The sequence below is a fragment of the Mobula hypostoma genome, chromosome 12 (genome assembly GCF_963921235.1).
Source record: "Mobula hypostoma chromosome 12, sMobHyp1.1, whole genome shotgun sequence".
NCBI classification, from domain to species: domain Eukaryota; kingdom Metazoa; phylum Chordata; class Chondrichthyes; order Myliobatiformes; family Myliobatidae; genus Mobula; species Mobula hypostoma.
The window spans coordinates 79,592,586-79,620,463 of NC_086108.1; the positions used below are offsets into that span (position 1 = coordinate 79,592,586).

The 27,878-nt window shown below is 43.4% G+C and overlaps 1 protein-coding gene across 1 annotated transcript in view; it reads left to right on the forward strand.

Moving 5' to 3' along the window:
• zswim5 (zinc finger, SWIM-type containing 5) overlaps positions 1–27,878 on the forward strand; it is a 246,964-nt gene that overhangs the window by 215,651 nt on the left and 3,435 nt on the right. The window contains exons 6-13 of the mRNA XM_063064460.1: positions 1,153–1,329; positions 1,437–1,583; positions 4,919–5,056; positions 10,686–10,946; positions 11,877–12,012; positions 13,402–13,559; positions 16,612–16,775; positions 18,061–18,142. Of these exons, the coding sequence (XP_062920530.1) occupies positions 1,153–1,329; positions 1,437–1,583; positions 4,919–5,056; positions 10,686–10,946; positions 11,877–12,012; positions 13,402–13,559; positions 16,612–16,775; positions 18,061–18,142 (1,263 nt within the window). The remainder of the gene's footprint in view (positions 1–1,152; positions 1,330–1,436; positions 1,584–4,918; positions 5,057–10,685; positions 10,947–11,876; positions 12,013–13,401; positions 13,560–16,611; positions 16,776–18,060; positions 18,143–27,878) is intronic.

Consider the following 27,878-nt stretch of genomic DNA (forward strand, 5'->3'; position numbering starts at 1 on the left):
GGAGAGATTGAGGGAGTGAAGAGCTATGGTTGTCCGTATGGTGTACGTAAAAATTAATAGATGAGGGTTCTGCAGAAATTGTGGAGTTTCATTTGCTGTGCTGTATTGAGCATGATTTGATTAGGGGCATCTGATCACAAAGAAGGGGCTATGATTGTGCTTGGGGTGTATGTAATTGTTGGGGTTCACTGGTTAGCATAGCTAGAGTTACATTCATGAGAATAGTGAGTTTAGATGGAGGGAGAACATCTAATGGATACTGACTGAGTAGGAAAATGGCCAGGGGAGAACTTCTGTTCTTCCTAGCCTTAAGCAATGTTAGGCACTTGCTGGTTCCCACTGCCTGTCAGCTACCAGCTTTTCTATACCCAGCAAAGCTGACTACTGTACAGCGCTTAAATGCAAAACAGAGCTGCTGGTAGTTAAAATCAGAAATGGGAATGCTGGCACGAGGAAATCTGCAGATGCTGGAAATTCAAGCAACGCACATCAAAGTTGCTGGTGAACGCAGCAGGCCAGGCAGCATCTCTAGGAAGAGGTACGGTCGACGTTTCGGGACGAGACCCTTCATCAGGACTAACTGAAAGAAGAGCTAGGATAAGAGATAGGATAAGAAGAACTGGGGTAAGATTTGTCATTTTTGAGTTTTGAACAGTGAGTCCCCATTCCCAAGGTGCTCAGAAACAAGCATTTTAATCTTAATTTCAGATGGACATGTATATTGTTTAATAAATGATAAATATTTAGGGAGATGGCAGTCTGTGTTGTGTTCGTGTGGAAATACCTGAAGCAAAATTACCTGAAATATAAAACAGTTTCAGAGGTTTTGTGTGAACATCGGTCTCTATCTGAGGCTAAACTTGCTCAACGCTGTATGAAACCTCCTTCTGCTTTATTGTTCTGTGAAACTAGGAAAGCCAATGAATGACTGGTTTGCCATTGTTGTCATGGTGGGCTAACATTTTAGCTGTTTTACAAACCCTTGTAGTTACATGCAGGAGATAATATTGAGTGAAGTGAGGGACTTGGGACAAGTTTGAGATTCCGCCAACCAGCAATGTACAAATTACTGTACAGCTGGTCCTGTTGTTTCAGACTATACTTCTCAGAAACTGCTCTTAGTAACTTTCTTTTCCCCTTTTCTCTTGTCAGATTCTTTAGCTAGACCAAGAAGGACAGTTTTCACACGTGCAATGGAGGCTTGTGATCTACACTGGCAGGATAGTCACCTTCAGCGTATCATTAGCAGCGATTTTTATGCATCACCCTCTTACCAGAGAGAGGGTGAGAGCCTCCTTTTCAACTCTCATGGACAACCTCTGTGGTTAGGTAAAACTTAAAACTTACTTTTATAAGTGTTTCCGTACTCCAGTCTAAAACAAAATGGTTCGATTCTAATCTGTCATTACTTCCTTAAATTATTTTACTACTCGTAGAACATGTTCCCACTGCCTGTGCTAGGGTCGATGCCCTTCGTTCACATGGTTATCCCAAAGAAGCTCTGAGATTAGCGGTTGCAATCATCAACACACTCCGTCTACAACAGCAACGGCAGTTGGAGATCTATAAGCATCAGAAAAAAGGTGAGTTCTGTGAGTGATGTAGTCACACAGTCGTTTTCAAACATAAATAACACAGAAGTGGGCCAAAGTGCAGATGGAACAACGTTGGAAATAAATGCAAGTTAAATTAGCAAGGTGCTAATCATACAGCATCCATGGAGAAAATAGGCCAGTTTAAGATTTACAGTCATTTCAATGAAGTGTTGCTTTTAACATTTTAGATGCTCTGTGTTCTCCATCAATGCATATTGACCTGAGAGTCGGCAGGATTTTCTGTTTTGGTTACTGCCTTATGTTGGTATTCAGGGTTGAGTTTGGGGAAAGTCCCTAATTGGAAGTTACCAGTGTTCAAAGTTCAAAGTAAATTTATTATCAAAGTACATACATCTCACCATATACAACCCTGAGATTCATTTTCTTGTGGGCATTTGCAGTAAATACAAAGAAACACAAAAGAATCAATGAAAAACTACACACAACAAAGACGGACAAACAACCAGTGTGCAAGAGACAACAAGCCATGCAAATAAAAAAGAGAAAAATAATTCAACAAACACGTAAACAAACGAACAATTGATATTGAGAACACAAGTTGTAGAGTTATTGAAAGTGAGTCAATTGGTTGTGGAATAAGTTCAGTGTTGGGTGATTGAAGTTATCCTTTCTAGTTCAAGGGCCGAGTGGTTCAGGGGAAATAACTGTTGCTGAACCTGGTGGTGTGGGACCTGGGGCTCCTGTACCTCCTTCCTGATGGCAGCAGCAAGAAGAGAGCATGACCCAGATGGTGGGGGTCCTTGATGATGGACGCTGGTTTCCTGCAACAGCACTCCTTGTACATGTGCTTAATGGTGGGGAAGGCCTCACCCGTGATGAACTGGCTGTGTCCAGAACTTTTTGTAGGCTTTTCTGTTCAAGGGCATTGGTGTTTTTATACCAGGCTGTGATGAAACTAATCAGACTACTCTCCACCATGCAGCCATAGAAGTTATGCAAAGTTTTAGATGACATGCCGAATCTTTGCAAACTTCTAAGAAAGTAGAGGTGCTGCCGTGTCTTCTTGGTAATAGCACATACATACTGGCCCCAGGACAAATCCTCTGAAATAATAACACTGAGGAATTTAAAGTTGCCAACCCTCTCCATCTGTAATCCTCTGATGAGAACTGGCTCATGGACCTCTGGATTCCTCCTCTTGTAGCCAATGATCAGCTCTTTAGTCTTGCTGGCGGTGATTGGGAGATTGTTGATGAGGCACCATTCAGCCAGATTTTCAATCTCTGTCCTGTATGCTGTTTCGGCGAAGAACAGTGGGGTCATCAACAAACTTAAACTTAAAGTTAAATTTATATGAATGCTATTGAGACTTTTAAAAGTATCTTTCTTGTTTTTTTAAAGGGATTGTTGAGATTGGTTTAATCACATAGTAAAGAAACCCTGCAACATTTAAATGTTCACAAATATCTCAATATTCGCTACTATTTAATATGTATTTTGTATACAACTATTATTTCTATCTTTATAAATAATAATGGAAGGATCCTGCTTGGCCCATCAAATCTATACTACCTCTCAGAGGACTGCTTCCCAATTCTCTGCAGCTTCCCTGTAAACCATTCTCTCTCAGTTGCCTGTCGACTGTGATTCTCCTGCTACCCACGGGTGTTGGAGGCAATTCACGGCATCCAGTTAGCCGACCATCCTACGTGCCTTTGGGACGCAGGATGAAACTGGAGCACCAGAGAACCCCATACATTCACAGGGAGAACAGGCAAACAGCACCAGAGGCCAGGATTGACCCTGCTGTGTTGTTGGAGTTGTGCCCAAGCAGCTCCGGCTGCTGCATCACCATGGTGACAGTAACCTGTCACTGACTGTGACCACCTGAGGTGTTTGCTGCCTGTGAAGATGAGGCAGCAGTAAACACCATCCCTCCTCACCGAAGTGGAATGCATTTCAAAATTCTCACTGATTTTCTTTAGCCACTTTATCGTTCTAACGCTGTTAGTCCTCCTACTATCCTATGCAAGCCAGCTTCACAGCACAGCAGTCATCAGCACAAGAAATTTTACAGATGCTGGAAATCCATTGTAAATGTTGGAGGAACTTAGCAGGTCAGGCAGTATCAATGGAGAGGAATAAACAGTCAACGTTTTGGGCCAAACTCTTCACCAGTGCACCTGTGCTTGCAGACAGTGGAGAACAAGTTCTTCTCTCGTCTCTTGCTTCAGGATTACAATGGAGTAACAGCTGCGCATTTGAATCGCCTCACATAATATCAAGAAATGGCTGAGAAAACTCAGCAGTAAAGGCCCAGCTGTAGTATTAGAGACCCGTGCTCCAGAAACTGCCGTGTCTCTGGCCAAACTGTTGCAGTGTGGCTACAGTGCTGGTAATTACCCAACCATGTGGAAAATTGCCCAGGTATTTTCTGTTCACGCAAAAAAAAATGCAGGGCAATCCCTTCTGGCCAATTACTGCCCAGTCGGTCCACTGTCAATCCTCAGCAAAGTGATTCAAGGAGTCATGGATAGTTTCAGATTCAGGTTTTTAATCACATGTACCTCAATGCATACTGTTGAATATGCTGGTTGCGTTGACAACCAGCACATCCAAGGATGCGTGGGGGCAGCCCACAAGTGTACACACTCAGAATAGCATCAGAGTAGCATGTCAACAATGTCCTACAGGGCAACAAACAGTTCTGTCAAGCCACTGTTGTTTCCCAGCAATGGCTCACCGTTGCTCAGTTTGGGTTTTGCCTGTACCCTTCAGTTCCTGGCCTTAGCCCAGCCTTCATGCATGCAGGGACCAAATATAAATTCCAGAGGTGCAATGAGACTTGACTGTCCTAGATAACAAGGTAGCATTTGACATCATGATGACCTTATAAAATCAGTGAGCAGGTATCAAAAGACAAACACTTCATAGCCTGTTTAATGGACGTAGTTGTGGCTGTTGGTGATCAATCATCCCAGCCCCAGGACATCAGTGCAGCAGTTCCCTGACTCAATGTCCTAGGTACAACCATTGTCAGCTGCTCATTCAATGACATGCTTTCTATTACAAGGTCCATAATTGCATAGTGTTCAATGCTATTTGCATTTTCCTTCGTAAGTGAAGCAACCAGTTCCTGCACGAAGCAAAATAGCAATCACCTCTCTATAATTGAAAGGAGTGATGTGGGTTATTTGAATCTTTATCATGGAAAGACCCTACATCTACCAATGGTATGTTTAAAATATTCAGGTAGGCCTGACAGAGTTCTACTCTGGTGAGTTTTCTTTCTGGTCAGGTGCTATGATAATCATAATGGTTCAGAATGTCTTATTCATTGATATTGAATTGTCTATTTTCAGAATTATTACACAGAGGAGTAACTACAATTACAAATTTGGAAGGGTGGGTGGGACATCCTCTGGACCCGATTGGGTGTCTCTTCATCACATTGACTGAAGCTTGCCGACTGGAGGATGAAAGTTGTATAGACACAGCAGGTAAGTAAGGGGGAGGGGGTCTTCTCGTTTCTTCAGCCTGTTTGCTCCAGTTGGTTTGTCACCAACTTCCACATATAACCACTGGAGGGAGCACTTATGCAAAAGCTTTGCTTTTGTAGACAGATGGTTGACGAACACCAGTTCTGTAATTCTGATATTGGATGCCTTGCTGTTTTGAATCCCGTTTGCTTTTGATTAGAATCAAATATTAAGATGGTCCCAAATATATCCACAGTCAGTGTGCATTCTGCCATCCAGAAATCCAATTCATGGCAGTTGGGAATTTCAATTTAGTTAATTAAAATGTTTTAATTATTGAAGCAACCCCATCAAAACATGTTTTTGGTTGTAGTGCACTACTAACATGTGGGGAAGCAGATTGTTGTGGAAAGTGTGATATTCAATTCTGTTGTTCAGTTCTATTTGCACTTCATTGGAAAATGCAGCAGCCCATATCTGCCTGCAGTAAGATCTAGGCAACTTGCAGACGTGGGATATTACATAGCAGATAAGATTTATGCTTTGGCAATGACACTGCCAATAAGGGAGAGTCTAATCACATACCCTTAGTATTTACCCGCATCCCTATCACTCAGTATCATTAAAAGCCTGATCAGTAACGTCAATACCACAGCTAAAAGAACAGCTCAGAGGCTGGGGTTTCTACGCTGGGTAGCTCACTGTCTGAGTCCCAAAGGCCTTTTCACCATCTGCAGGGTACAAATAAGGAGCCTGACGGAACACTTCCTAACCAGGGGAGATGGCGGCAATTCTAGAAGAGCTGCTGCCCCTCAATCCTGACCTTCGTTACTCTCTGAGTAGAGAATGCACATTCTCCCTCTGACAAAGTGCTTTGGTTTCCTCTCAACATCCCAAAGCTGTGCAATTGAGTGGTGAGTTTTCTGCTGCAAATAAGAGGTAGAATGATTCAGGTCAGGGAGATGGATGTGGAGAAAATAAAGCGGAATTTGTCTAGGATCAAGAGAATGCAGGTGCTGGAATATGGAGCAAATAACAAGCTGCTAGAGGAATAGTGTAAATGGGCTTTGATGGCTAGTGTGATCTGTAGGCCTTGTTTTATGCTGCTTGGCTCCAAGAGTTCAACATGTCTCTTAAATGGTACGCCATCTGCAATCAGTTTTGCTCCTTCCGTAACCAGCACATACCATGGTTGTAATTCCTACCCTGCAGAATGGAAACAGGAATTCTGCAGATGCTGGAAATTCAAGCAACACACATCAAAGTTGCTGATGAACGCAGCAGGTCAGGCAGCATCTGTAGGAAGAGGTGCAGTCGACGTTTTAGGCCGAGACCCTTCGTCAGGACTAACTGAAGGAAGAGTGAGTAAGGGATTTGAAAGTTGGAGGGGGAGGGGGAGATCCAAAATGATAGGAGAAGACAGGAGGGGGAGGGATAGAGCCAAGAGCTGGACAGGTGATAGGCAAAAGGGGATACGAGAGGATCATGGGACAGGAGGTCCGGGAAGAAAGACAAGGGGTGGGGGGGAGGACCCAGAGGATGGGCAAGAGGTATATTCAGAGGGACAGAGGGAGAAAAAGGAGAGTGAGAGAAAGAATGTGTGCATAAAAATAAGTAACAGATGGGGTACGAGGGGGAGGTGGGGCCTTAGCGGAAGTTAGAGAAGTCGATGTTCATACCATCAGGTTGGAGGCTACCCAGACGGAATATAAGGTGTTGTTCCTCCAACCTGAATGTGGCTTCATCTTTACAGTAGAGGAGGCCATGGATAGACATGTCAGAATGGGAATGGGATGTGGAATTAAAATGTGTGGCCACTGGGAGATCCTGCTTTCTCTGGCGGACAGAGCGTAGATGTTCAGCAAAGCGGTCTCCCAGTCTGCGTCGGGTCTCGCCAATATATAAAAGGCCGCATCAGGAGCACCGGATGCAGTATATCACCCCAGTCGACTCACAGGTGAAGTGTTGCCTCACCTGGAAGGACTGTTTGGGGCCCTGAATGTTGGTAAGGGAGGAAATGAAAGGGCATGTGTAGCACTTGTTCCGCTTACATGGATAAGTGCCAGGAGGGGAGCCTACTTCTTCGGCAAGGACTCTTCCACGCCCACCGATGACCCCTTCTCCCGTCTTCAACCCTCCTCTTCTTCATGGACACCCCGCTCTGGTCATCTGCCTGCTCTGGATCTCTTTATCGCTAATTGCCGACGGGACATCAACTGTCTCGACTTCACTGCACCTTGTCCCCATTCCAACCTCACTCCTTCGGAACGCTCTGCTCTCCACTCCCTCCGCACTAATCCTAACCTTATTATTAAACCCGCCGATAAGGGGGGTGCTGTTGTAGTCTGGCGTACTGACCTCTACCTTGCCGAGGCACAGCGACAACTCGCGGATACCTCCTCTTATTTACCCCTCGATCGTGACTCCACTAAGGAGCACCAGGCCATTTGTCTCCCACACCATCACCGACTTTATCCGCTCAGGGGATCTCCCATCCACTGCCACCAACCTTATAGTTCCAACACCCCGCACTTCCCGTTTCTACCTCCTACCCAAGATCCACAAACCTGCCTGTCCTGGCCGACCTATTGTCTCAGCTTGCTCCTGCCCCACCGAACTTGTTTCTGCATACCTCGACACAGTTTTATCACCCCTTGTTCAATCCCTTCCTACCTATGTTCGTGACACTTCTCACGCTCTTAAACTTTTCGATGATTTTAAGTTCCCTGGCCCCCACCGCTTTATTTTCACCATGGATGTCCAGTCCTTATATACTTCCATCCCCCATCAGGAAGGTCTCAAAGCTCTACGCTTCTTTTTGGATTCCAGACCTAATCAGTTCCCCTCTACCACCACTCTGCTCCGTCTAGCGGAATTAGTCCTTACTCTTAATAATTTCTCCTTCGGCTCCTCCCACTTCCTCCAAACTAAAGGTGTAGCTATGGGCACCCGTATGGGTCCTAGCTATGCCTGCCTTTTTGTTGGGTTTGTGGAACAATCTATGTTCCGTGCCTATTCTGGTATCTGTCCCCCACTTTTCCTTCGCTACATCGACGACTGCATTGGCGCTGCTTCCTGCACGCATGCAGAACTCGTTGACTTTATTAACTTTGCCTCCAACTTTCACCCTGCCCTCAAGTTTACCTGGTCTATTTCTGACACCTCCCTCCCCTTTCTAGATCTTTCTGTCTCTGTCTCTGGAGACAGCTTATCCACTGATGTCTACTATAAGCCTACTGACTCTCACAGCTATCTGGACTATTCCTCTTCTCACCCTGTCTCTTGCAAAAACGCCATCCCCTTCTCGCAATTCCTCCGTCTCCGCCGCATCTGCTCTCAGGATGAGGCTTTTCATTCTAGGACGAGGGAGATGTCTTCCTTTTTTAAAGAAAGGGGCTTCCCTTCCTCCACTATCAACTCTGCTCTTAAACGCATCTCCCCCATTTCACGTACATCTGCTCTCACTCCATCCTCCCGCCACCCCACTAGGAATAGGGTTCCCCTGGTCCTCACCTACCACCCCACCAGCCTCCGGGTCCAACATATTATTCTCCGTAACTTCCGCCACCTCCAACGGGATCCCACCACTAAGCACATCTTTCCCTCCCCCTCTCTCTCTGCATTCCGCAGGGATCGCTCCCTACGCAACTCCCTTGTCCATTCGTCCCCCCATCCCTCCCCACTGATCTCCCTCCTGGCACTTATCCGTGTAAGTGGAACAAGTGCTACACATGCCCTTACACTTCCTCCCTTACCACCATTCAGGGCCCCAAACAGTCCTTCCAGGTGAGGCAACACTTCACCTGTGAGTCGACTGGGGTGACATACTGCGTCCGGTGCTCCCGATGTGGCCTTTTATATATTGGCGAGACCCAACGCAGACTGGGAGACCGCTTTGCTGAGCATCTACGCTCTGTCCGCCAGAGAAAGCAGGATCTCCCAGTGGCCACACATTTTAATTCCACATCCCATTCCCATTCTGACATGTCTATCCACGGCCTCCTCTACTGTAAAGATGAAGCCACACTCAGGTTGGAGGAACAACACCTTATATTCCGTCTGGGCAGCCTCCAACCTGATGGCATGAACATTGACTTCTCTAACTTCCGCTAAGGCCCCACCTCCCCCTCGTACCCCATCTGTTACTTATTTTTATGCACACATTCTTTCTCTCACTCTCCTTTTTCTCCCTCTGTCCCTCTGAATATACCCCTTGCCCATCCTCTGGGTCAACCCCCCACTCCTTGTCTTTCTTCCCGGACCTCCTGTCCCATGATCCTCTCGTATCCCTTTTGCCTATCACCTGTCCAGCTCTTGGCTCTATCCCTCCCCCTCCTGTCTTCTCCTATCATTTTGGATCTCCCCCTCCCCCTCCAACTTTCAAATCCCTTACTCACTCTTCCTTCAGTTAGTTCTGACGAAGGGTCTCGGCCTGAAACGTCGACTGCACCTCTTCCTACAGATGCTGCCTGGCCTGCTGCGTTCACCAGCAACTTTGATGTGTGTTGCCTGCAGAATGGAGGTCATTCTGTCAGCATCTCCTAAACTGGTGATCTCTATTGCTAAATAGACTGGATGGATGGAAATGCTGCCAGCGTACGGTCCCCTCCAAGTTACGAACCTGAGTAAGAAGTTCACTGCTGTTCCTTTATCATCACTGGGTTAAACTAATGAAACACGCCACCCGTAATGAGAAGACTGCAGTAATTCAAGCTGGTCATCAAGTGCCGCCTCCTTACCAGCAATGGCTATAGTCCATAAGTAAATGAAAATCATGTGAGGTTCCAACCAGCAGACTTTTTATAGTCACCCATATACTTCTTTTAGTTTATTAGTTAACGTGATGTTACTGATTAACTGTGGAATCTGTATCAGTATTGGTAATATGGGTAAGGATGATAAAGGAGTCTGTAAGTACGCCAAGACAAAGCTGTGTGCAAACTGCACAATTACCATGCAAATAAACAAGTTTCTAGCAGTGTAATTATTTGTAGTTTGTTTGAAAATACAGCACCCCTCTACAAATAGTTTAGTTTATAATCACAGAAGTTAAAGAAAGTTTTGTTCAAAGTAAATTAATTATCCAAGTACATACTTGCCACCATATGCACCCCGGAGAATCATTTTCTTACGCGCATTCACAATAGAGACATGATAGCATGAATGAAAAACAGCACACAACAAGATGGACAAACAACCCCATGTGCAAAACACAAACTGTGCAAGTACAAAAAAAATAATAAATAAACAATAAATATTGGGAACATGAGATGAATTGTCCTTGAAAGTGAGTCCATAGCTTGAGGGAACAGTTCAGTGTTAGGGTGAGTGAAGTTATCCCTTCTGGATCAAGAGCCTGATTAGGGGAATAACTGTTCCTGAACTTGGTGGTGTGAGTCCACGTGGTATATTAAAACTTTCAATCCCAGATCTTACTGTAAGGACATTGTTTATTGAATATAGAATTGTGGTGAGATATTGCCCATGCTTAATTCATAAAACCAATGGAAAGTGTATGGATTTTTTAACATACCATAATAAACATGAAGTATATATAAGGTTTTAAAAAGTGTTTCAGAATTAATTCATGGCAAGATGTTGACATTCTGTTCTGGATTCTTTAGACTAATGTCTATTTTGCTCCCGTTAGATTCTAACAGCGATCTGAAGCCTGCTATCTACCAACACGTAGCTGTGTCCGGGTGCCTGGATAGCAATGAATCTTACCTTACACTGGCTATGGAGGTAGCACTGATGGGCATGGGTCAGCAAAGAGTAATGCCTGAGGGACTCTATGCACAAGACAAGGTCTGTCGCAATGAGGAACAAATAATCTTCAAACTACAGGAGCTTGAATTAGACGAAATGCTTGTACAAGTCCTACGTAAACAGTCTATTATCCTATTAGAAGGTAAAGTAATTCATCCACAGTAGTCATATATTTGTAAGAAAAGGACTTGCCACTGTTACACTTGGGAAAATATTCTAGAGAATGCAGTGAATTAGAACACCACTCCGTCAGTTCCAAAAGCGGTAACTTGAGCAGCAAGGCTGGATTCATACGCTATGGTCTGCTTTTGTTACTCTCAAAGGTCAGCGAGAAATAGTGCAAAGCCTTCCTTTCTTTGAGCTCATAAGTTAACTACCTGCTCCAGGAGTTTGAATTACTTTGATAGCTGTTGATCTACAGCTAGGTGACCAAGTTAGCTTAACTTCCAGATTTTTTCACTGTTATTGGATTGACTTTTGACTTCCCCTGAACCACTGAGAAAACATTCTATTCCATTATATCCGTAACACAGTAATTTCATAAACCAGCCACGCTAAATTATTTCAGGGTGTGCTGGTAAGTACAAAAGTGCATTTATTTCTGATATACAATTGAATTAAAGACAGGGATTTTAAAAACTTGTACCTCCAGCAAGAAAATATTCTATTCTATAGTGCTTCATCCAGTTGTCATCAGCGGAAGGCCTATAAAACTTCTGGATTAGTGATTATTTCCATCAAAGTTATCAAAGATTAGTGGAAATTCAGTCCTTCAGTTTTGTGGTTTGCAGCAATTACTTGTGAGGAAAAATAAGAAACATGAGTAGCAGGAAGCTTGAGGATATCTTCATTTCATATTTATATCAATGATTCTTGACAAGGAAGACAGCTCTTTAGTTTCAAGGAAAAGCAATACTCAATTGAAAAAAAAAGCTGCAGCATCTGTAAGGAACAAATTGAAAAATACTGAAGTCTTCTACATAAACTTTCATACAATGTAATATATTTATGTAAAAATTCATGAGGATTTTTCTCTTTCAACCAAACTGATGACAATTCTGATCATTAACAGGAGGTCCTTTCAGTGGCCTGGGTGAGGTGATTCACCGAGAAAGCGTGCCAATGCACACGTTTGCAAAGTACCTGTTCTCAGCATTACTGTCGCACGATGCTGACCTTGCGTACAAGCTGGCTTTAAGAGCAATGAGGTTTGTAATTTCATTAAACTGTAAATTCAAGTATAGGACACGTATAGCTTGTCATCTGGTTGTGTCAATTATTGTACCCTTCAATACAGGCTCAAACATGTCAGCAACTCCAGGCTGTTTGGAGATTATCATGTTTTGTGAAAGTATTCAACAGCTGACAGTGATGGCTGGTGTCAATATGATGGGTCAGCAATCTATTCTCAACTTTGTAATTTTACCCGTTAGTATCATCAGTATGTGATGTCCTGCAGGAATGTGAGTCAGCTATTGAGTACAATGGAAAGCATAGAGACAGGTGTATGTGGTGCAAGAAAAATCCAATTTCTTTTCTTACAGTAAAAGTGGCAAAATTAGAGCAATTCTAATGCACCATCTGAGAAATGGTTACATTGTGCTTAAATCAGAAGAAGTGAAAGGATGCCTGCTATTTTGTTGTTTTATCTAGGGAACACTCAGTTCCTAGGCATCTGCTGAGCTGAATCTGTAACCTCTTTATTTATCCTCATGTTCCCTGAAGCACTCTACTTGGCACGCTGCCAAAAGATGTAACACAATGGACAAGTATCATACTGGACGTAGGAGGGAACGATGCCATCTCAGATACTTTTTGTGACAGAATAGAACCTACTTTCTAGATTTTAGTTTGCACCTAGAACCCTTGTGCATATTATGGTCTGTGCGATGAGGTAGCGATAAAAGTAAAGCCAGATACATGAGGTGTTTCTTTTTCATTTCAATGATGGCCGTAAGACATAGGAGCAGAATTAGGCCATTCATCTCTGCCATTTCATCACGGCTGATTTATTAGCTCTCTCAAGCCCAGTCTTCTGCTTTCTCCTCATAGCCTTTGGCACCCTCACTAATCAAGAACCTATCAACCTCCGCTTTAAATGACTTGGCCTCCACAGCTTGCCTGTAGCATTAAGACTCACAGGTTCAACACCCCCTGACAAGGACAACTCCACTTGGAGAAGCAGTCAAAATATATTGCGCTAAAGTCAGAGTATTCAGTAGGGTTCTTGGTTAAAGTTTGATAGGGTAGCATCTTCACAGAAAACTCTCCACTCCTACAAACTGAGTTCTACCTGGGAACTGTCCAAATTGAAGGGAATATACTCTGTGTTTTCCCCCCCAACTTGATCTCTGTGGAGTGGGAAAATGAGTCTGTGTTTTGTGATCATGACTGCAATAATTATTTTCTGTACATAGGAATTTGGAAAGAAAAACCATGAAGCAATGGAGATATAGCAGTTTAAAATGAACCATTCACTGAGTCTACAAATTGACTAACACCACGTGTGTGCATTTTGAGATACCTAGTAGGGCTAACTACCACTGGAGGATTCCCAGTGGGCTCAACCTATCATACTCCTTCTTATTTTTTTTCAGATTGCCTGTTCTAGAGTCCACCGCACACACAGGTGATGTCTCACACCCCCACCACATTGTTTCTGTCGTACCCAGTCGATACCCTCGCTGGTTTACTTTAGGGCACCTGGAGTCTCAACAATGTGAGCTGGCCTCAACAATGTTAACAGCTGCCAAAGGTTAGTCGGTGCAAACAAGAAGGAACTTTGATGTTCATGCTACTTAATCTTTTCGATGAAATGGTGATGTGAAAGCATGGTGTCTATGGTTTGCCATTCAATAAATTTCAGTTAGCCAGTGGTACACTAGGGTTGTAAGGGAGCAAGTCCTTTGGCTGTGCTGCTTGCTGCTTGGGAAGAACAAAAATTAAAAGTAGCGGTTAGCACGGCGCAATTACAGCATGGGGCATTCCGGAGTTTGGAGTTAAATTCTGATGCCATTCTGTAAGGAGTGTCTGTACATCCTCCCTGTGGAATACGTGGGTTTTCTCCAGGTCCTCAGGTTTCCTCCTACAGTCCAATGATTAGGTTCGGGTTAATCAGGTCTGCCAGCGGTTGCTGGGGCAGTGTGGCTTGTGGGGCTGGAAAAGCCTACTCCACGCCGTAATGGCTAAATAAAATAACTGCTTTTCTGAGAGAGGGGAGTCATTCTGCTGAGCTTAATCTGAGCATGCAAAATCCCATGCCAGCTTTGCAGCAAAATGTTGCTGATGTATCTTTAAAATATTTTCCAAAAATTCTAATTGGGATATGAAATCTGCAATTTTCTAGACCACAATGCTTGTTTATTCATACTGTAAGTGTGATTTGTATTTTCAAAAAATCTTCATGTATTGTCCTGAAGAAAGATCTTGGGCCGAGAAATCAAGTATTTACTCTTTTCAGTAGATACTGCCTGGCCTACTGAGTTCCTCCAGCATTTTTGTTGCTTAGGATTTCCAGCATCTGCAGATTTTCTTCTGTTCATATATTTAAAGATGTTTTTCTTTAATTGTGCTTTATTGATATATTGTATGCTCAATATGGTAAGTATAATATTTTGTATATTATTAAAATCCTTCCTGATTTAATAAAATATGCAGAACTACAGTTCAAATCATGTCACGTTTTCTGGATTAAAGAGAATTCCCTAGGTCTTGCTTTATAGGGAGTTAGTCGTGGGTAGAAATGACCTTTTATTGATTCTGCTTTATCGGACAACTGCGTTGCTGCTGGTAGATGAGAGACATCTGAATGGTGCACCAAGTAGGAGAGGCTCTTGTTCATAAGTTCATACATAACGCACAGGATGATTGTATGAACGTCCAGTCTTCTGTACAACAGGACTGAAATATGATGGTACTAACATGTTAGATTGTTAAAATAAAATCAAATTTCAGCAGTCTAAAGGCACTCAGTGTTTATTGTCCTCAGAGTTATAGACACAAGAGATTCTTGTAGATGCTGGAAATCTGGGATAAGGCAGACAAAATGCTGGAGGAACTCAGCAGTTCAGGCAGCACCCATGGAAAGGAATAAAGAGTCGATGTTTCAGACCTAGATCCTTCATTAAGACGCTGTCCTCATTACTAATTGCGTTAACGTTCCATAGTGTTCTCAGTGCACTGAGATTCACTGTAATACATGTTCACTAGTTGCCATTTTAAGTGCAGATATATTTGCCCATACATATCATTAATAACCACAGTGCATTCTAACTATTTAAAAATGAATTAATGGGGACATATATTACTGATTTTGTAAGTAGTGATTATTTAAATTCATTCTTAGCATTCATAGGATTTATTCTAGATTTTTCCCTATCCACCCTGCCTTTGACTTTGCGACTACATAGATAACCTTCAAGTATTAACAATTTTTATTCTAATACTAAGTTCTGTAAGGTAGAATGGCTTGCTGAAAATAAGGGAAAAGACTTCAAAGATATGAAATAAAAATGGAAGATGCTGGAAGCTCTCAGCAGGTTAGGCAACATTAGTGGAAAGAGAAACAAGGTTATTATTTCAAGTCCAAGACCCTCTAACTGAGGAAAAGAAAAGAGGTTTAAGTATATCTCAGTTATCTCCCTTTCTCAGTTCAGATGAAGGGTCTCTTATTTGGAACGTTAAATGTTTCTCTCTCCACAGATGCTGCCTGATCTGCTGAGTGTTTCCAGAATTCGCTTACTCTCAGATTTATCTATTTCTGTCCCCACTGGTGACGTATTACCCGGTATCCACCCCTTTCTGTCCTCGGAAAATAGGCAGGTGACCTAAGGCACTTTGTCCCATGATGAAGTTTTTCAGATGCCAAACTGTTAGCACATACTATAGAAACCAGGCTGATTACAAAAATAAAATCGGGGGAAAGTAAAAGAGGAACAAAGGAAGAGCATAACAACAAGAGAATACAACATATTCTATAGCCGTATGAATAGGGGAAGAACATAGCCAATATATTAAATGAGGTTTACTTCATTCTTCAACAAGGAAGAAAATGCAGGTGGAGTCTCAGCAAAGGGAGGTTCTGGATGGGCTAGAAATTGATGCAGCACAGAGACCAAAAAGGCAAGCTGCATTTAAAGTGGATAAATGCCATGGAATTGTTCCCAGGTGGCTGAGGAAATTGCGGAGGCCACGGCCATAATCATCCTTGCATCTATAGGTTCAGGTGATGTACTTGAGTGCTTGAAAGTGCAAGAGTTACACCCTTGTTCAGAAAGGCTGAACAAGGGATAAAGCCAATAATTACGGACTTCAAGTAGTTATGGACAGGCTGGTGGATGAATAGCTGGCAGGTGTGTTAATGTTAATGAAAGGGAAATGCAGGAAGAATGGGAAGAGGCAATATAAAGTAGGTGACAAAATAGTAAAAGATGTACAAGGGCCAAGAAATACTGACGCAACTTGAGGCGCAGGGTAAAAGAGTGCATTTGTTATTGGAAGTCCCAAAAGGATTTTTTTTTTGACATGAAGTGGTTAAGGTCTGGAATACACTGTCAGGAGTAATAGTGGTTGCAATTTCATTCGTAGTTTTCAAAAGGAAGCTGGATAACTATGTGAAAGGAACAAATTTCCTGGGGTTGGGGGGAGGTGGGGAGGCTGTATTTATTCTAACATAAAGCCGATGCTAACTGGGCAGACTGAATGGCGTCCTTCTGTATGGCATCCATTCTTTGACTCTGTGAACTGAACAGTAGTGGCATGACGTGGCAGCCAACAGCATCTAAGTAACTTATTCTGACCATTTACAGGAGATATGTTGAGGTTACGGACTGTCCTAGAAGCGATCCGGAAGAACATTCACTCCTCTTCCTTAATATTCAAACTGGCCCAAGATGCGTTTAAAATAGCCACACCAGCAGACAGTCCTCCTGATATTACGCTTCTCAACGTGGCGCTTGAGCTTGGGTTACAGGTAAGAACAATGTTCACCACAGCAGGTGAAGCAGTCCCATTCTGGGCCATACTTTAGCAAGAGCAAATCTCAGGGAGGCAAGGAGAGTAAATACACGAGCCAAGGCAAAGCATTGCTAGAGATCTGAAACACACTATTTGGCTTAAGTCAGCCTATTGAAAGATGGAGAACTTGAAATGATCATGAATGGAGTAGGAAAATAAAGAACAGCTGCAGTTGTAGGCCAAATGACCCCCTGAGCCTGATCCACCAATCAAAACTGATATGGTCAATCTGATTTTTGACCTTAAATCCACTTTTCTGCTCAATCCCTATAATCCTTGATTATATTGTAGTCCAATTATGTATTAATTTAAGTTTTGAATATACTAAATTATTTTGCATCCACTGTTTCTGGGGTAAAGAATTCCAAAGGTTTGCAACCCTTTTGAGAAAATAAATTTTAAAACCATACATAGGAGCAGAATTGTGTCATTTAGCCCATTGAGTCTGCTCCGCCATTCAGTCTTGGCTGACTTGTTATCTCACTCAGCCCTATTCTCCTGCCTTTTCCCATAACCACTGGCATTTTTACTAATCAAGAACCTATCGTCCTCTGCATTAACTATTTCCAGTGACTTGACCTCCACAGTCTGTGGCAATGAATTCCACAGATTCACCACCCTCTGGCTAAAGAAATTTCACCTCATTTCATGATCTAAATGACACCCTTGATTACTGAGCCTGTGCCCTCTGGTCCTAGAACCCCACTCCATAGGAAACGGCCCTCTCCCCATCTGCTCTATTTAGGCCTTTCAATATTCAATATGCAAATTTTGAAATGTCATCCACACCACACGTTTGATGTTTCTGTTCCCAAGGTTTTACCTAATCTGTGAGAACCTCCTGAATTATTGGGTCATGGACAACCAACAGTTGTCAACAAGTGACTGCTAGTAATGCTTTGTTCATGAAATAAGAGCATGAGAAATCTGTTGATCAGAGCTTCTCTTTCCCCTTCCTTACCCTGCTTTGCCCCCTGATTTAGAGTGGACTTTTGTCATTTACTCTGTCATGGTGAACCTAAAAACAAAGTACTCCCTGCCAACACTTCTTCCACACACCCTTCTTCATTTGTTCAGAAGGAGCAACCGTAGTGAAAATGGAAATAGTGCTTTTTCCAGGGCCACACTGAAGTATCGCAGACACAGTGCTGTCATCTTAGACCATATGCTGAGAATGATTGTGGCTTAAAGCAGAGACATAATGAAAGATTACATTATCCAGTTTATCTTGTTTTTCACAGGTGATGAGGATGACTCTGTCGACCTTGAATTGGCGACGCAGGGAAATGGTGCGCTGGTTGGTGACCTGTGCTACAGAAGTTGGTATGTAACATAATCATTGTACTAAACTTTGCAAAGTTTACAGTCAAAATTTTTATCAGTTCACAGTTCATCATTTATTTTATCTCAAGGGAAGAGAACTGTGGGATTGCAAGTTATATCTTATGCTATTTTTTCCATTTTAATATATTTGATGGTAACTGCATTATAATTACTGAACCATGGCTGAAAGGAGATTATAGCTGGGAGCCTAATGTCCAAGGATACACTTTGTATTTGAAGAACAGGCAGGAAGGCAGAGAGGGCTGCATTGCTTTGTTGGTAAAAAACTGAAATCAAATCATTGGAAAGAGGTGACATAGGGTTGGAAGGTGTTGAATCATTGTGGATAGAGCTAACGAACTGCAAGGGTGAAATGGTCCAGATGGGAGTTGTATACAGACTCCCGAACAGTAGTCATGTGGGACTTCAATATGCAGGTATTCTGGGAAAATCAGGTTGGTGCTGGATTACAGGAGGGGGAAATTCTGGAGTGCCTACGAGATGGCTTTTTAGAGCAGCTTGTGGTTGAACCCACTAGGGGATCAGCTATTCTGGATTGAGTGTTGGGCGATGAACCAGAATTGATGAGAGAGCTCAAGGTAAAAGAACCCTTAGGGGCAAGTGATCATCATATGATCAAATTCGCCCTGAAACTTGAGAAGAAGAAGCTAAAGTCAGATGTATCAGTATACTGTGAAGTAAATGGAATTACAGAGGCATGAGGGAGGAGTTGGCCAGAATTGTTTGGAAAAGAACACTGGCAGAGATGATGGCACAACAGCAATGGCAGAAATTTCTGGAAGCTTTTCGGAAGGCACAGGATATATACATCCCAAAGAGAAAGAAGTATTCTAAGGGAAAGATGACACAACTGTAGCTAACAAGAGAAGTCAAAGCCAACATAAAAGTCAAGGAGAGAGCATATAATAGAGCAAAAATTAGTGGGAAGTTAGAGGATTGGGTAGATTTTAAAAACCAAAAGAAACATAGAAACATAGAAAACCTACAGCACAATACAGGCCCTTCGGCCCACAATGCTGTACAAGACATGTACTTACTTTAGAAATTACCTAGGGTTACCCATAGCCCTCTATGTTTCTAAGCTCCATGTACCTATCCAGGAGCCTCTTAAAAAGATCCTATTGTATCCGCCTCCACCACAGTCGCCAGCAGCCCATTCCACGAATTCACCATTCTCTGCATAAAAAACTTACCCCAGACATCCCCTCTGTACTTGTTTCCAAGCGCCTTAAAACTGTGCCCTCTCGTGTTAGCCATTTCAGCCCTGGGAAAAAGCCTCTGACTATCCACACGATCAATGCCTCTCATCATCTTATAGATCTCTATCAGGTCACCTCTCATCCTCCGTCACTCCAAGGAGAAAAGGCTGAGTTCACTCAACCTATTCTTTTAAGGTATGCTCCCTAATCCAGGCAACATCCTTGTACATCTCCTCTGCACCCTTTCAATAGTTTCCACATCCTTCCTGTAGTGAGGTGACCAGAACTGAGCACAGTACTCTTAAGTGGGGTCTGACCAGGGTCCTTTATAGCTGTAACATTACCTCTCGGCTCTTGAACTCCATCCCACAGTTGATGAAGGCCAATCCACTGTATGCCTTTTTAACCACAGAGTCAACCTGTGCAGCAACTTTGAGTGACCGAGGGACACGGACCCCAAGATCCCTCTGATCCTCCACACTGCCAAGAGTCTTACCATTAATATTATATTCTGCCATCATATTTGACTTACCAAAATGAACCATCTCATACTTATCTGGGTTGTACTCCATCTGCCACTTCTCAGCCCAGTTTTGCATCCTATCGATGTCCCACTGTAACCTCTGACAGCCCTCCACACTATCCACAACACCTCCAACCTTTGTGTCATCAGCAAATTTACTAACCCATCCCTCTACTTCCTCATCTGGGTCATTTATAAAAATCACGAAGAGAAGGGGTCCCAGAACAGATCCCTGAGGCACACCACTGGTCACCCACCTCCATGCAGAATATGACCCGTCTACAACCACTCTTTGCCTTCTCTGGGCAAGCCAGTTCTGGATCCACAAAGCAATGTCCCCTTGGATCCCATGCCTCCTTACTTTCTCAATAAGCCGTGCATGGAGTACCTTATCAAATGCCTTGCTGAAATCCATATACACTAATCTACTGCTCTACCTTCATCAATGTGTTTAATCACATCCTCAAAAAATTCAGTCAGACTTGTAAAGCACGACCTGCCTTTGACAAAGCCATGCTGACTATTCCTAATCATATTATGCCTCTCCAAATGTTCATAAATCCTGCCTCTCGGGATCTTCTCCATCAACTTACCGACCACTGAAGTAAGACTCACTGGTCTATAATTTCCTGCGCTATCTCTGCTCCCTTTCTTGAATAAGGGAAAAACATCTCCAACCCTCCAATCCTCTGGAACCTCTCCCATCCCCATTGATGATGCAAAGATCATCGCCAGAGGCTCAGCAATCTCCTCCCTCACCTCTCACAGTAGCCTGGGGTATATCTCATCCGGTCCCGGTGACTTATCCAACTTGATGTTTTCCAAAACCCCAGCACACCCACTTTCTTAATGTCTATATATGCTCAAGCTTTTCAGTCCGCTGTAAATCATCCCTACAATCACCAAGGTCCTTTTCCGTAGTGAATAATGAAGCAAAGTATTCATTAGGTATCTCCGCTACCTCCTCCGGTTCCATACACACTTTTCCACTGTCACACTTGATTGGTCCTATTCTCTCATGTCTAATCTTCTTGCTTTTCACAAACTTGTAGAATGCCTTGGGGTTTCTGCTCGCCAAGGCCTTTTCATGGCCCCTTCTGGCTCCCCTAATTTAATTCTTAAACTCCTTCCTGCTCACCTTATAATCTTCTGGATCTCTATCATTATCTAGTTTTTTGAACCTTTTGTAAGCTTTTCTTTTCTTGTTGACTGGATTTTCAACAGCCTTTGTACACCATGGTTCCTGTACTTTACAATTCTTTTCCTGTCTCATTGGAACGCACCCATGCAGAATACCACACAAATATCCCCTGAACATTTACCACATTTCCGCCGTACATTTCCATGAGAATATCTGTTCCCAATTTATGCTTCCAAGTTCCTGCCTGATAGCTTCATGTTTCCCCTTACTCCAATTAGATGCTTTCCTAACTTGTCTGTTCCTATCCCTCTCCATTGCTATGGTGAAGGAGATAGAATTGTGATCACTATCACTATCACAGGTCCCGTTGAGAGACTTGACACCTGACCAGATTCATTTCCCAATACCAGATCAAGTACAGCCTCTCCTCTTGTAGGCTTATCTACATACTGTGTCAGGAAACCTTCCGGAACACACCTAACAAACTCCACCCCATCTAAACTCCTTGATCTAGGGAAATGCCAAACAATTGGGGAAATTAAAATCTCCCACCAGGACAACTCTGTTATTATTGCATCTTTCCAGAATCTGTCTCCCTATCTGCTCCTCAATGTTCCTCTTACTATTGGATGGTCTATAAAAATTACCCAGTAGAGTTATTGACCCCTTCCTGTTTCTAACTTCCACCCACAATGACTCAGAAGATAATCCCTCCATGAATTCCTCCTTTTCTGCAGCCGTGACATTATCTCTGATTAGCAGTGCCACCCCCCTCCCTCCGCCTCTTTTGCCTCCCTCCCTGTCTTTCTGAAACATCTAAAGCCTGGCACTCTAAGTAGTCATTCCTGCCCCTGAGCCATCCAGGTCTCTGTAATGGCCACAACATCATAGCTCCAAGTACTGATTCACGCTTTAAGCTCATTCACTTTGTTCATGATACTCCTTGCATTAAAATAGATACATCTCAAACCATGAGTCTGATTGTATCCCTTCTCTATCACCTGCCTATCCTCCCTCTATCACTGTCTACAAGCTTCCTCAATTTGTGAGCCATCCGCCCCTTCAGTTCAGGTCCCACCCCCCCAGCGATTCTAGTTTAAACTCTCCCCAATAGCTTTAGCAAACCTCCCTGCCAGGATGTTGGTCCTCCTCAGATTCAAGTGCAACCTGTCCTTTTTGTACAGGTCACTCCTGCCCTAAAAGATGTCCCAACGATTCAGAAATCTGAATCCCTCCCCGCTTCAATCCCTCAGCCACGTATTTATCCTCCACCTCACTCTATTCTTATACTCACTATAAGAATAATCTTGAGATTACTACCTTTGAGGTCCTGCTTCTCAACTTTGTTCTTAACTCCTTGTAGTCTGTTTTCAGGGCCTCCTCCCTTTTCCTACCTATGTCGTTGGTACCAACATGTACCACGACCTCTAGCTGTTCACCTTCCCACATCAGAATATCGTGGACGCGATCAGAAACATCCCGGACCCTGGCACCTGGGAGGCAAACTACCATCCGTGTTTCTTCCCTGCGTCCACAGAATCGCCTGTCTGACCCCCTAACTATACAGTCCCCTATCACTACTGCCATCCTCTTCCTTTCCCTAAAAGTAATTAAGAAGGAAAAGATGGAATACGAAATTAAGCTAGCCAATAATATTAAAGAGCATACCAAAAGTTTCTTCAGACCCATAAAGAATAAAAGAGAGACAAGAGCAGATATCAGACCGCTGGAAAATGATGCTGGACAGGTAGTAATGGGGGGTGGGGGAGAAAATGAAATGGCAAGTGAACACAATAAGTATTTTTGCATCAGTCTTTACTCTGGAAGACACCAGCAGTATGGTGAAAATTCCAGGTATCGGGGGCGTGAAGTGTGTGAAGTTGCCATAAATAAAGAGAAGGTTCTTGGGAAACTGAAAGGTCTGAAGGTAGATAAGTTACCTGGACCAGATGGTGTACACCCTCGGGTTCTGAAAAACGTGACTGAAGAAATTGTGGAGGCATTAGTAATAATCTTTCAAGAATAATTGTATTCTGGAATGGTTCCAGAAGACTGGAAAATTGCAAATGTCACTCCATTCTTCAAGAAGGTGGAGAGGCAGAAGAAAGGAAATTATAGGCCAGCTAGTCTAACATCAGTGGTTGGGAAGGTGTTGGAGTTGATTATTAAGGATGAGGTCTCTGAGTACTTGGAAGCACATGATAAAATAGCCCACAGTCAGCATGGTTTTCTCAAAGGAAAATTTTGCCTGACAAATCTGTTGGAATTCTTTGAAGAAATAACAAGCAGGTTAGACAAAGAAGAATTGGTTGATGTTGTTTACTTGGATTTTCGGAAGGCTTTTGACAAGGTGCCACATTAGGACGCTTAACAAGGTATGAGACCATGGTCCTACTTTACTTTACTTTAGCATGGATAAAGCAGTGGCTGATGGGCAGGAGACAAAGAGTGGGAATAAAGGGAGCTGTTTCTGGTTGTCTGCCAGTGGCTAGTAGTGTTCTACAGGTGTCTGTGTTGGGACTGATTCTTTTTATTTTATATGTCAATGATCTGGACGATGGAATTGATGGCTCTGTTGCAAATTTTGCAGACAATATGAAAATAGGTGGAGGGGCAGGTAGTTTTGAGAAAGTAAAGAGGCTACAGAAGGTCTTAGACAGATTAGGAGAATGGGCAAAGGAGTAGCAGATGAAATACAGTGTCGGGAAGTGTATGGTCATGCCCTTTGGTAGAAGAAATTAAAGGGTTGACTATTTTCTCAATGGAGATAAAATGCAAAAAACTGAGAATGTAAAGGGGCTTGGGAATCTTTATGCAGGTTGAGTCTGTGGTGAGGACGGCAAATGTAATGTTAGCATTCATTTCAAGAGGATGAGAATATAAAAGCAAGGAAATAATGTAAAGACTTTATAAAGCACTGGCAAGGCCTCACTGAAAGTAATGTGAGCAGTTTTTGGCCCCCTATCTTCGAAAGGATGTGCTAAAACTGGAGAAGGTTCTAAGGAGGTTCACAAAATTATTCCAGGATTGAGTGGTTTTTCATATTAAGAGCTTTTGATGGCTCTGGGCTGATATTCACTAGAATTCAAAAGAATGAGTGGTGACCTAATTGAAACCTGTCGAATGGTGAAAAGCCTTGATAGGATGGAGAGGATGTGTCCTATGGTGGGAAAGTCTAAGACAGGCATTCTGAACCTGGGGTTCACAGACTCCTTCGTTAATGGTGGGGGTCCATGGCATTAAAAAAAAAAGGTTCTAATCCCCTGGCCTAAGATCAGCCTCAGAATAGAGGAGTGTCCTTTTAGAATGGAGATGAGGAGACATTTTTTTAGCCAGGAAGCAGCAAATCCGTGGAATTCTTTGCCACAGACAGCTGTGGAGGCCAAGTCTTTATAGATATTTAATGCAGAGGCTGATGGATTCTTTATTGGTCAAGGCATGAAGGGACACGGGAGGAAGGCAAAAGACTGGGGCTGAGCAAGGATTGGCAAGGATACAATGGTGGAGCAGACTTAGAAACATAGAAACATAGAAAATAGGTGCAGGAGTAGGCCATTCGGCCCCTCGAGCCTGCACCGCCATTTATTATGATCATGGCTGATCATCCAACTCAGAACCCCGCCCCAGCCTTCCCTCCATACCCCCTGACCCCTGTAGCCACAAGGGCCATATCCAACTCCCTCTTAAACATAGCCAATGAACTGGCCTCAACAGTTTCCTGTGGCAGAGAATTCCACAGATTCACCACGCTCTGTGTGAAGAAGTTTTTCCTAATCTCGGTCCTAAAAGGCTTCCCCTCTATCCTCAAACTGTGACCCCTTGTTCTGGACTTCCCCAACATCAGGAACAATCTTCCTGCATCTAGCCTGTCCAATCCCTTCAGGATCTTATATGTTTCAATCAGATCCCCCCTCAATCTTCTAAATTCCAACGAGTACAAGCCCAGTTCATCCAGTCTTTCTTCATATGAAAGTCCTGCCATCCCAGGAATCAATCTGGTGAACCTTCTTTGTACTCCCTCTATGGCAAAGATGTCTTTCCTCAGATTAGGGGACCAAAACTGCACACAATACTCCAGGTGTGGTCTCACCAAGGCCTTGTACAACTGCAGTAGTACCTCCCTGCTCCTGTACTCGAATCCTCTCGCTATAAATGCCAGCATACCATTCGCCTTTTTCACCGCCTGCTGTACCTGCATGCCCACTTTCAATGACTGGTGTATAATGACACCCAGGTCTCGTTGCACCTCTCCTTTTCCTAATCGGCCACCATTCAGATAATAATCTGTTTTCCTATTTTTGCCACCAAAGTGGATAACTTCACATTTATCCACATTAAATTGCATCTGCCATGAGTTTGCCCACTCACCCAACCTATCCAAGTCACCCTGCATCCTCTTAGCATCCTCCTCACAGCTAACACTGCCACCCAGCTTCGTGTCATCCGCAAACTTGGAGATGCTGCATTTAATTCCCTCATCCAAGTCATTAATATATATTGTAAACAACTGGGGTCCCAGCACTGAGCCTTGCGGTACCCCACTCGTCACCGCCTGCCATTCTGAAAAGGTCCCGTTTATTCCCACTCTTTGCTTCCTGTCTGCTAACCAATTCTCCACCCACACCAATACCTTACCCCCAATACCGTGTGCTTTAAGTTTGCACACTAATCTCCTGTGTGGGACCTTGTCAAAAGCCTTTTGAAAATCCAAATATACCACATCCACTGGTTCTCCCCTATCCACTCTACTAGTTACATCCTCAAAAAATTCTATGAGATTCGTCAGACATGATTTTCCTTTCACAAATCCATGCTGACTTTGTCCGATCATTTCACCGCTTTCCAAATGTGCTGTTATCACATCCTTGATAACTGACTCCAGCAGTTTCCCCACCACCGACGTTAGGCTAACCGGTCTATAATTCCCCGGTTTCTCTCTCCCTCCTTTTTTAAAAAGTGGGGTTACATTAGCCACCCTCCAATCCTCAGGAACTAGTCCAGAATCTAGCGAGTTTTGAAAAATTAACACTAATGCATCCACCTTTTCTTGGGCTACTTCCTTAAGCACTCTGGGATGCAGACCATCTGGCCCTGGGGATTTATCTGCCTTCAATCCCTTCAATTTACCTAACACCACTTCCCTACTAACATGTATTTCACTCAGTTCCTCCATCTCACTGGACCCTCTGTCCCTTACTATTTCTGGAAGATTATTTATGTCCTCCTTAGTGAAGACAGAACCAAAGTAATTATTCAATTGGTCTGCCATGTCCTTGCTCCCCATAAAGACTTGATGGACAAAATAGCCTAATTCTACTCCTATATCTTAAGGTCTTATTATTTACAGCTGTCCACAATAAAAACATTCTCTGTTAGAATGATTATATTGTTAAAATGTACCATTTCAATAAGTATACCATTTTTGTTACCTCAGATAAAAATAAATAAGCTGAAAGACATCAGTGGGTTAAGTAGCATCAGAGGAGGCAAAGGCATGGTCAGTGTTTTAGGTTGAGACCCTGCATCATGACTGAGGTGGCCAGTATTTTAAAGTGTGTGAGAAAGGTAAGGCTTGGACTAGTGGATGATAGATGGAAACAGATTGGATTTAGAGGTGGGTGTGCGGTGAAGATTTGGCAGATGAAGCAGGAAGGCTGAGAGTAAAGATAGGCGTTCGTAGATGAACGGTAGAAGCGGTTTAGGAAGGGGTAGTGGGCAGTTGAGAGGGGACATGAGTCCAGGTATGAGGTGGAATGAAGGGATCGAAAAGTGAAGGGAGAAATTGATTGAACTGGTGGGAGTGGGAAGGGAACACAGGAGGTTGATTGAAATTAGATAATGCACTGTTCATATGACTGGGTTGGAGGCTGCCCAAGCAAAATGTAAAGTAGCGTTCTAGCTTTCATTTAGCCTCGAAATGGCAGTGGCAAAGGCCAAGGACAGGTTAGAGTGGGAATGGGAAGTGCAGTTAAAATGACATGCACCCAAAGACATTGTGAGCAAACTGTGGGTGCTCTCAAAGCAGTCGCCTAGCCTTTCCTTGGTCTCACTGATGTGGAGGAGACCACACTGTGAGCACCAAATGTAATGGACCAGGTTGGAAGTGGTGCACGTGAGTCTCTGCCTCATGTGCATGGGGTGTTTAGCTTCCTGGATGGAGGTGAGAGAGTTGGTGCAGGGGTGAATGCTGCTCACTTTACAGTTGAAGGGGTAAGTGTCAGGGGGCAGGGAATGGTGGGTGGAAATGGGTTGAGCATCCCAGCGAATCACAAAGAGAGTGGTCACTGTGGAAAGCAGGAAGTGTGGAGAAGGGAGAGGGGAAGGTGTGAATGGCCGTGGGACCCCATTAGAGTTGGTGAAAACAGCAAGGGATGGTGTGCCAGATATAGAGGCTAACAGAGTGAAAGGGGAGATCTGTCTCAGGTCTGTCTGAGGAGGGAGGGGAGTGAGAGCAGATAGCAGGAAATGGAGGAAATGCACGTGAGGACATTTCAATGGGCAAAGAATAGAGAGTATAATCTTGGGAGCAAATACTACTGTGGAGACACAAAACTTGAGAGAAAGGGATGACATTCTTGCAGATGGAGGAAGTATAGTGAGGAAGCTGTGAGAGTCTGGATATATAGTAGATATCGGTGGTTACTTTACCTCCTGAAATGGAGAAGAAACCAGAAAAGGCAGAGAAGAGTTAGGGACAATTCAGGTGAATTTGAGGGCAGAATGGAAGTTGGTGACAAAGGTGATACAGTTAATGAGTTCCCCACAGATTCAGCTGTCATTGCAACAGGGAATGAGTTGGAGACAATTGCCAGTATAGGCTTGGAATGTGGACTGTTCTATGTAGCTGACACA